The 10,934-nt window shown below is 33.8% G+C and overlaps 1 protein-coding gene across 8 annotated transcripts; it reads right to left on the minus strand.

Annotated features, from left to right (window-relative positions):
- Positions 1–1,415: 1,415 nt before the first annotated feature.
- LOC124303183 (probable methyltransferase TARBP1) lies at positions 1,416–10,701 on the minus strand. 8 transcript variants are annotated; one of them, XM_046760081.1, is made up of 12 exons: positions 10,339–10,640; positions 8,021–9,029; positions 6,174–7,912; positions 5,859–6,088; positions 5,017–5,233; positions 4,131–4,283; positions 3,487–3,651; positions 3,193–3,381; positions 2,928–3,105; positions 2,185–2,522; positions 1,882–2,018; positions 1,416–1,783 (listed from the first exon to the last, which is right to left on the minus strand). In XM_046760081.1, exons 2-12 carry the CDS (start codon positions 8,943–8,945, stop codon positions 1,633–1,635), a joined length of 4,422 nt encoding a protein of 1,473 aa, XP_046616037.1. In that variant the 5' UTR covers positions 8,946–9,029; positions 10,339–10,640; the 3' UTR covers positions 1,416–1,632. The 8 variants fall into 8 exon arrangements, with proteins under 8 accessions (XP_046616037.1, XP_046616039.1, XP_046616038.1 ...); XM_046760083.1 differs by having other exon boundaries at positions 6,174–8,434; positions 8,710–9,029; positions 10,339–10,638; XM_046760082.1 differs by having other exon boundaries at positions 3,193–3,243; positions 6,174–9,029; positions 10,339–10,643.
- Between the last annotated feature and the right edge of the window lie 233 nt (positions 10,702–10,934).

Below are 10,934 nucleotides of genomic sequence, written 5' to 3' on the forward strand. Positions count from 1 at the left end.
GGCTCGGTTGTAACAAGGTTGTTATTGTAGCCATAGGACTGAGTATAATTTTAGTCGATTCAACCAATTGATAACAATGATACCACGTGCGCTTGCATAAACGGAGCGCGGAACTCCTTTAATATCAGATTGCCTCGGACCGACCTTAGTATCGAAACACTACCATTGCTTCATTACTAGTTATGAGTAGGCACCGTGCAGCATATTAACAACGTATCACACTGTACGTATCTGAAATGCACGTTGAATGTTTCTTTAATGAGCGTTCATCGGTTGGAAATTGGCTATCTCAACAGGGCATGGAGAAACGGACATCACTTTCAGTGTCACCTTTATTACAGCCATTGTCTTCTGGTCAAAAACAATATGAGAATTGTAGTTTCATCTGAGCTTCGCAACTTTAATCTGTTGGAGTGTTCTTGTTCAGAATTGCATATACATAAAATGGGGCTGTTAGACCCTCTTTCGCGTTTGAGATAGGTGGACTTTGATATTTGGAAGTATATGGGTCATTCCATGTCAATTCAACGACGTTGCGACGGTGACCCTCTTAGATTTTTATGATTTTTTAATATGTTTTTGTACATATAGAAAGAAGTCCTCAGCTCAATTTTTAGCTCTTTATCCCTTCTCATCGATTTTTGACGAAATTAACGAAAAAAATTCATGTTTCTGACAACAATTGAAATAACCTAATTAAATACAAAAATTGAAAAAAAAATTTATTGATGCTTTTTTAACCATTTTTGGCCATTTTTAATCGAAAAATTGGATTTGCCTTCAATGGGACACTTTTGATTTTATCGGAAAAAATTTACCAAATTCTGCTTTAAAAAACAAAAATTTTGAGCCATAATAGAAGATGGGCTTTCAATAACTTCGAGCGATAATAATTTAAAAACAAATTTTTTTTCGGAAAATAACTAAAAAAAATTTGTGTTTCAAATTATTTTCACGAGAAGTTATTGAAAGCCCATCTTCTATTATGGCTGAAAAGTTTTGTTTTTTAACGGAGAATTTGGTAAATTTTTTTGGATAAAATCGATAGTGTCCCATTGAAGGAAAATCCAATTTTTCGATTAAAAATGGCCAAAAAAGCATCAAGAAATTTTTTTTTTCAATTTTTGTATTTAATTAGGTTATTTCAATTTCTGTCAGAAACATGAATTTTTTCGATAATTTCTTTAAAAATCGATGGGAAGAGATAAAGAGCTAAAAATTTAGCTGAGGACTTCTTTCTATATGTATAAAAACATATTAAAAAACCATAAAAATCTAAGAGGGTCACCGTCGCAACGTCGTTCAATTGACATGGAATGACCCATATACAACGACGAAATCAGCTATGGCAGTCCCTTAGGGCTAGTTAGGTATAAAATCAGAAATCTTAAAATCAGCTAACATACCCGATTAACTGGATTTTGTTAACGTAGTATTATTTCACGGTTTACAAAAATAACGGTTTCTGCTCTTACCTACAACACGTCACTAAATATAACATGTTAACTACAAATTTGACATGAAATAAGCTTAACCCTATACTTAAGTTTAAGAAGATATATCAGTTTCTTGTTTCGTATAGCACGTAAAGAAAGGTATGATGGTAATTGATATTTTTAGAAGTGGATAAAATCATGCAGAGTGATGTTGCTTAAAACATTCCCACAAACAGATGGCTCCAGTTACGTGAACGTTAAGTGATCGAACAACGCCAACTTGAGGTATTTCCACACACTCATCTAGTAATGGAATCAAATTGGCTGGAATACCCGCTTTTTCGTTACTGTACAGACGAAAAAAAAAAAATAACATTTAAAGATTAAACATCGTTTAGTTCGAATAGGCTGTGAAACAACTGATGCAAGTAACTTATTGTCTCACCCTAGTACTAGTACAGTTTTTTTCTCAAACTTTGCTTCCATAAGATTTGTGCTATTGACTGTTTGTTCAGCGCCAACTAATCGGTAGCCCATATTCTTTTTCTCCAACAGATACTGTTGTAATTGATGAGGTTTTACCTGAAATTATATCAAATTTTGTAACCTTAGAAGTTTTGATTTGATATTGACTTGACTACATCTTGATTTACAATTTTGTGGAGATCAAGTGCTTTTTCTTTGGAAATGCATTCAATTAAATTCATTCGACTGTATAAAGTAACATGGAACATATATATCAACTTACTTCTACAAGGGTAATCAGCTTTTCGGCTGAAACACTGAGACTCTGAAAGTCTTTCTCCTCTATGTGGTTTAGGGATGCCATAACAAACTCTGCAACTCCAAGTATTTCACAGGTTCTACTTAGGCCACCAAGATTTGGTAGTTTCTCGACGAGTGATGCAACAAGTATAATTTTATTTCCTTCTATTGAAGCTTCTCGATGTGATCTCAAACATCCGGAAGTTTCATTGAGTTCATCTTCATTGGGTAACATTGATTTCCATGGAATGAATTTTTTTTGAATGTCAGTAGAATAATCACTGATGTTATTAGTATCGTCTCGTGTTGTGGATCCTTCATCTTTAAAATTAAAAGTCGCAGATTACAAGAAAAATACGAAACAGCAGGTAGGTCTTAGAATAAAACAGTTCTAGGCCTCGATACAAATTTTCACATATAAATATAATTAAAAAGTAGGTTATTTTAATCTTGTTAAAAATAATGAAGTATTGTGTTAAGTATGTAACTGGCGCGGATTGGGGTGGCAATGGATCACAATACACTGCATGCTAATCCCTTTCAATTGCCATGAAAACAGACACTTATTCCTTTAAAAAAAAAGCCATCGATGGCAGCACATCATCATAATTCTTATCACATAGTAGTTTTGACTAGCACAAAACTACTGTCATTTCACTGAATACTTCTATTGTGATTCAAAATATCTAATACATCGGAACAGTTCATTTATTGATATTGACTTACTTCCAAAAGTTTTTAACATGTTGGCAGAAACTGAAGCTTCACTCAAGTCGCTTTTAAGATTAAAAATTTTCAGCGGATGACTGTTAGATTCTTTGAAACCAAATTTATTAAACATCTGTGGTAGAATATATTCATCCGAAGAGACATTTGATAATCTTGGTAACTCATAAAATATAGTCTATAAATAAAGAGCAATACGGTTTGTAAATTAGGCATCAAAGTAATTCAAAATAAATGGCATGTTTATAATAAATGTAAGAGGTACCTGTAAGCTGTAGTCATCAATTGGATTAAAAACAGTAAAATAAAAATCCTCCTGTAATTTAGTAGAATTTTTCAATAGGTTTCCTAGCTGCAAACTTTTTGTTAGTGAATTGTAAAGTTCCTTGTACTTTTCGGTTACTGCTAGGTAGGACATTTTTTTTGCCAAATCATAAAGCTTGGATGCTAATACCTGTGTGCAGAAACATCGATTATTCACTGATACTGAATATAAAATTTTAAATTTATTAAAATCATATTTAACAATACTGAGAATTGCAAAGCTGTAATTTCTTACCTGGGCATATAATCGTACGTTAAACTGTTGTAACATACAGCATGGCATCATGTGTTCCAAACTTAGATCTATGAATTCTGATTGTAAATTAGATTTTAAGCTCCGAGCTACATGGTACACAATGCTTATTATTGAACATAAGCTACCGACTCGTTTCTCTTGAGCCTGCATACAAAAAACGTTGATAAATATGACTTGAAAGCTATAAGATATATTTTATGCAAATATTGCATACGATTCAGTATTACAGGACATTATTTATTTGTAAAATTGGTGAGTCATATATGGCTGGTAAATTTAAATGAGTTTGAAGTTACTAACGTTGACATACCACCAGATATATTCGGAGAATAATCATTATTGTGCAATTATACATTAACTTTGAAGGAGTTAACTTTTCAAAATATTAACATACAACTGATTTATCACGGTTAACTGAATTTCAGATTATCCTCAGTTGCGAACTAACGAATTCTCCTAACATCCATTATTATAATAACGTTAGTAACTCCAATCCCATGAATTTAAGAATTTGAGCATCTAGATCAAAAAAATTCTAATAAATTTTTTGCAGGTCAAAGGTACAGTATTTCCAGTGTAATTAAATTGTACCTCAATTAATACAGAGACTTACTATAACTGACCTGTCGAAATAAATTCCAAACTCCACCACGCAAGATTTCGCTTTCAAGATATATTTTAATGATCAGCCATTCTTGCATTATTCTGACACTGGGCTGACTACTTTCCGAAAGTATATTTTCGCACATTAACGAATTTAATAGCACCATATCATTCTGTAAAAATAATGAAGTACTCTAAAATTACAGAGCTACTACTAATTATCCTCATTAACTCCATACTGAATACAAGTTACATTACTTGTGTGCTTCACAGTATCAATAGATAGGAAGCAATCACATGTGTAGACTGTCATTGTAGTTCCAGTTTATTATTTTTTTTTTTCCAATTTTTCTTCAACATTTTGATTGACACATGGTCGATCATCCTTACAACTGTGGAAGCATAGGTAGATTGCCATGGGCATTTAAAGAAACTTTTCATTGTCTACTCTAGTATTCGCTATTTGTGCAACATTAAACATTTACAGGGTGAGGAATTAAAAAATCAATATACAAATGGAAATGAATATACCTGGTTTTAATAGCTTCGTTCACATACAGTATTGATAGAATTTCCATGTCAATTCACTTGTGCTTCTACAGTTATGATGACGGCCAATTACTGTGACCAAAACGTAAAAGATTGTGACAAAAAAAAAATAACTAAATTGAAAATACGATTACCATCTACACTTGTAATTGAGTCCTGTCTACTAATACTGTATTATCAAGAATAATGCTTTTTTGAAAATATGATCACCCTTGCGAGTTTTCTATATTCGAACTCAATAGCACCCGCCTCTGCTACAAACAAAACTCTGCAATATCCTCGATACAGTGCAATAAGAAAACTTATAGGTTTGCCTATGGAAAATCATTAAATTATAATACGTAACAATTCACTAACTTTTTTCAATACTGGTTGTAGTACAAAGAGAGCCTGTATAAGACGATTTTTGTGGCGGTGTGTCAGTGAATCTCCAAAGTACCGCTTATTTTGACTTTCATTCAGTCTTGCAATAATCATTGGTAATAATTTAGCTGCATGCTCAGTGTTGTCAGTTATCCGTTTATGCAATAATGCAACAGCATGTGCTCTTGTTGCTGTATCAGTGTTCACGTACCTGATAATATATATCTTTATACTGGGAAAGATTCCTATTTAACTAGCATAAATTTTTACTGGTCATTCAAAATAACAAGGACGAGATTTTTTGTGTAACGGAAATATACCAATAAAATAAAGGCCAGTAATAATTGTGATCGAATCGTAACCTAAGTGTTGACCAGGGAAAATCCAAAGGACTGTTGTCTATGATCCCCCATAACAATTTTTTATCAGTTGAATACTATGTAGAGACTCAAACTTAATTAATCATCAAACTGATTAGAAATGATATCAAGTGATGAATAGACACAAAAAATTTCTTGACTCTTTCAGCATTATATTTTCTGAGATACTGATTAAATAATGAGGAATTTTTAAAAGATTTTGTTTTCGGCTTACTAGCAATAAGGGTACAGAATGTGCCAAACCTTTGAAAAATATGAACAGGAATATCAACTATCATAAAAACAAAAAGAAGTAAGTCTAGGCTGTTCTAGTGTAGAATTACAATCTATGCATGCACTTCTTTTCCGTGTACATTTCTTTGATGTACCTCAGGCATCGTGATCTCAACTTTTCAAATAACATTAATATATCATAACTTATTAGTAACATTTTTAATCACAATTCTGTTGACTCACATGTTGGATAAGCAATTCGGATATGCTTTATGGTATAACTCAAAAACATAAGACCGGGCCTGTAGCTCGATTTTTTTATCACGACGTGGAACAATACCGTAGAATAGACAAGTGAGTAAGGCATCGTAGAAATTAGCAAGATGTACATCTTCAATATGTTCCAATCCATTTACCAAAACCACGCTTAGTCCAGGAATTTTTTCCACTTTTTCCACCATTTCCTCAGTGAACTACAAGTGATGAATCGTTCATACATCAAATTTCAAGTGCTGCTTGTAAAAATAACAATTGAAATTCCAATTCGATTCAACTCACCTCCATTGTGAGTTCTTTCATATCTTCACACTCAAGAAATTTTGAACTGAAAATCAATTCCATTATTTTGTCCATTGCCAATCGACATTCATTAGTTTCAAGCATCGACTTCCAACACAATCTTGTGACCGATTTGAAACGATCAATATCTTTCGACTTAACGACTCCTTTATAAAATAATTGCGACAATATACCTATTGTTGGAACGAATATTTTTTTCCCACCAACTTGAACTAGGTGTAATACAGCTTCGATCCAATCAATATGTGGTATCCATTTATCAACTGGTTCATCTTGTAGATATATGTAAAATAGCTCAGCCACAAACTCATAATACTCTGCTACAATTTTTCCTTCCAGGTTTCTATTTTCACTTATAATTTCATTCGTGTGATCAGATGATCGTACGGCTAGAGTCTTATACATGTTGTATAAAGGACCAATAAATTTATAATTTCTCAGTTTCACGTTGGTTGCTTTTAGACAAGCGTATAATATTTTAATCCCACAAATCTTTTGAAGATTATTACTGTATCCTCCATCGTTAATCATATTCCATGATTCTACTTCAAACCTTTCAATATGATTCTGTACGTCTCTTTTTGAAATGATTGAGTTCTCATCTGTGAAAAATTTCTGCGTTACCAATACAAGAGTATTAATCTCATCAATAGTAGCTTCGTCAGTTATGTTTCGCATAAATTTGAATGCGATTCGTAAAGTGATATCAACATAATCAGCAATGAATTCTCGCATAATATAATCTTTTGACGAAGTAAAGTCGAAGAGATAACCAATAAGTTCAATACATCTCTTTCTCAACTCAATATTTCCGTAAGGCCTGGAATCTGCGCCAATGAGACAATGAAGTAAGTTTCGTAGCATAGTAAATCCTGCACACGACTTACAATCAAGGATAATGTGCCCATCATGAAAAAGCATAAGCATCAATGATAAAGCTTTCATACTGACATCACTGAGTGAATTCTTATCGATGAATTGGCTGCAGATTTTTTCAAGAAATCGCAGAGCCTCATCCCGTTTCACTGTTTTTGATAACCAAGTAGATATTCGTTTCCAAGATAATTGACCACGAGTTAGGGATTCGTGGATAGAAAATGCTGACAGCGTATTTGCTACCGCTACCAAATTCAAAGGCTCTGTAACAAAGTGGGTGAGAGTTTCTAGTAGTTCCACCTGGGAACCGATGCGAAGAACTCGGCAGTGCATATTAAGATTGATTTCTGCTAATGTTTTCACAGCTTCTAGTTCAACTTCTTTCCACATGCTGCCCACTCTCGCTACTTTGGACAGAGCATGAATAATATAGAACAACGCTACAGGACCCCAAGTCATCTTCGAGGCATGTGTTAGGAATCTTGTAACAAAGTCACTATATTTTACTTCAGCAGAATTTAGAAGTTTAATGAGCTCTTTTACAATGATTGGTTCGTCGTTTGTATCGTTTTCGTACAGGTAAGTATTGTTCAAAACATGAAGAATTAGCATCAGAAAATCATCGTTGTATAAACCTGGGTCGAGAGCGAATACATTTAATAACCCCCATTTGACTACAGTGTTATTACTGTGCTGAAAAATACGTGAAAAAGCACAACGTACCCATGCGAAGTGGAAACCAGCTGCATTGCAACATTCCTGCTCGAATTTTTCATCGACCAAAGTTTTCAGAAGTGGGAAAACTGGAATTACGAAATGCTTCTGCTTTTCCTCCAATGCTTCTAATATCAAAAACAAATCGTTTACGTTTTTCTTGAAAGAAGTTCGTTGAGATTCATTTCCAGTGCATACCAGCGGTCTAATTTCTTTGTATTGGTCAAGTCTTATACCTTCAATTTTATAATTGTCAAGAAAATCAACTACTCTTTTCGCAAGATATAAAGCTTGCTTACGCTGGTGTGGTATTGGACTCGATAATCCTTTCAATAATACGAGCCAAAATGACTGTGTGATAAGTTTTTCAAGCAGCTGTTCGTGGTATTTAGGTTTTATCGAAAACCAAGCATCGGCTGTCATGCACATGATATAAAGGATATCACCCGTATCACATTTCAGTTCGAAAATCATTTCCCATATTTCTGTGAGCATCTCTTTTCGATTTGTGACACTTATGACTTTTGGTAGGAGCAAAATTAGTGCAGGGCATTCGTTATCATTTTTTGATACCAACCACTGGCGTATATGACGCTTGAAGCATATGGTTAGATTTGCAACATCCGATTGCTCGCTCAATTCAGAGCTGGCTGGATGCAGAAGAAGACTATTCACGTAACAGGCCATCAATTTCACGTCCAAGACGTTTATCCTATTTTCTGTGTCAAAATATTCATCTATTGACTCTTGCAGATGTTGCAAATTCTTCAGGATCATACATGTGTCGTAACGAAGTACCATATGTAGCATAAAAATGTCGAGTATCAAAGATAAGCATTTGGTATCCGTGGTGTAAAGATATAAATATTTTTGTAATACATCGACATCTATAGAATGAGCTGTCAAATAGGATTTGTGTACTAACTTAACAAGGTCAGTATTCTTTTCGGTTAAGGACCTTGTCTCCTGGTATACGAAGCAGAGGATTCTTTTTAAAGTTTCCAAAGTCTCCAGACTGTCTGGATGCTGGTTAATATTTTGTACAATACCGGAAAATGAAACCAAGAGAGAGTCGAAGATATATGAATGATTTGTAGAAGCAAAGAGCAGATACTTGATTTGCCCTGTGTCGTGTGCCATAAATCGTTCATGTACATCCATTTCATCAAATTGTTAGGAATTTAAATCATCATTTGGTATTTGCTCAATAAAATTTAGCCCTTTGCTCATGAAACGTTAAAAAATCTGAAAACAAAATGTCTTTCATTTAATTACAGTTTTGAAATTCAATGTCATGTGGAAACAGACGCATTTCGTAATTCGTCGGGCAGCTATAACAGACGTATCTTGAAAGATGCTACAGTAAGTGTAAACAAAGCTCTGTACACAAATTTAGCGTCGACTGAGATGGATTCGTTCTAGCCACCCGGGGAAGTACAAACGTTCTAAATGGCTTACCGAAATACAACTGTTTCCATAAGACCTATCGATATGAGTAAGAACTCTAATTAAAATACAAGTCGACAGCTGAGATGATGAATTCATTATTCTATTCCATGACTAAAATTTATATAATAAGTTATGGGGTAGATATAAGATTTCGCAACTATGGTATAACTGAATAAGTTAAGCTTGCGAAACATAAGTGTGTTCAACTCTGTAAGCTTATTTTGGATTTCAGTCACAACGATTCGAAAATGGTATAATAGTGATTTTTCATCACAATTCATCTTTAAATTGTTATTATGAATTTCATTCGCTCTTATAATTTATTAGTATCACATATGTGGAAAATACCAGCTGTGGTATATTCTGATCAAATTGCGCCTTCACAGGTTAAAAGAGAATAAAAATAAGCAAACACTTGTTTCGATTGAATGTTAACACGCAGCAGTTTCCAAGAAAATTGCTATCGAAGATTTCAGTGTGCACTCTATATTGAAACAAGCCAATGGCGATTCGCTAGTGTCACCAGCCAGGATGTGGTAGCCAACATTCAAGTATTAGTTTTCAATTTCTTTTTTTTTCTCCTTATTTTCCTTCGATATTGTACATGAATTTTTTTAATGACAGTCTCCAACTAGCGGAATGTGACAAATTTCGATTTACTGTAATTGGTATGAAATTTTATATACTTGGATTAGAATTGTAAAGTGGTAATAACAATCACAACATTCATAGTACGAATAATAATGAATAAAATCTTTGTAGCCCGGCTGACTGTACATTTTTTGTTTGACTATTTACAAGTTCCTAGATTTACGAGATCGAAGCCTTTTTTTATTTAAAACAAATAATAATTATTCTTGAATGATATCGATGAGAAAATGAAGAGAAAAAGGTTTCCACTCATACTTGGACCTGAGACACCAAACTCATAGGCCAACACAATCGAATATGGATTATGCTGGGCGGCTTATCAAGAACACTCAAATCTTTCATAGAAATTTTCTTTAAAAGGGCTAAGTGTGGACACTAACAGCGAAACAGGTAGGTATTCCATTATTTTTTATTCACTGTCGCTCTGTGAAGGCTGAACTCAATCAGAGCTTACCAGACCACGTGTTCTCCTTCCAAATTCTGATAACAAATGAATATAAGTCATTCAATATTCAACTGACAGTTTATCACTTTTGGCTGCCGGATAAATTACAACGCTTTATCTCTCATGAATTTATTTTTGGAACTCACTATTAGATACTAGTTGGATTTCCCCTCACGGTGATTAACCACAACCTCGTGTATATAATTTAGACATAAATTATGAATTTCTCACGCAATAAGCAAGGCTTATAACCCTGGGTTACTTTTCGTAACAGTTTGCCGGGTCTGGCCGGGTTTGGGGGTAATAGCAGTTTCACGTATTATCAACCAAGCAGTTGACCACGTCAGTAAAAGAAGTTCTTCATAACCGACAACTATCGCGTGCAACACGTTGGTAATGTACCGTTGTCATCGTGAAACTGAAAAATTGTGAAAATCTCGTACAAGAAATATTATGTATGCAGAAATTATGGGACGAAAAAATAAATGTCAATCAAATACATGATTCTGTATCTTTTATATTTACCTGAAAATAACCAATCTTTTAGAGGTGGCAGTCGCATCTCTAATTCTAAGATGCTCAATTCATTTTTTCAAGGTTTTTTA

The sequence above is a fragment of the Neodiprion virginianus genome, chromosome 4 (assembly GCF_021901495.1).
Source record: "Neodiprion virginianus isolate iyNeoVirg1 chromosome 4, iyNeoVirg1.1, whole genome shotgun sequence".
Taxonomy (NCBI): domain Eukaryota; kingdom Metazoa; phylum Arthropoda; class Insecta; order Hymenoptera; family Diprionidae; genus Neodiprion; species Neodiprion virginianus.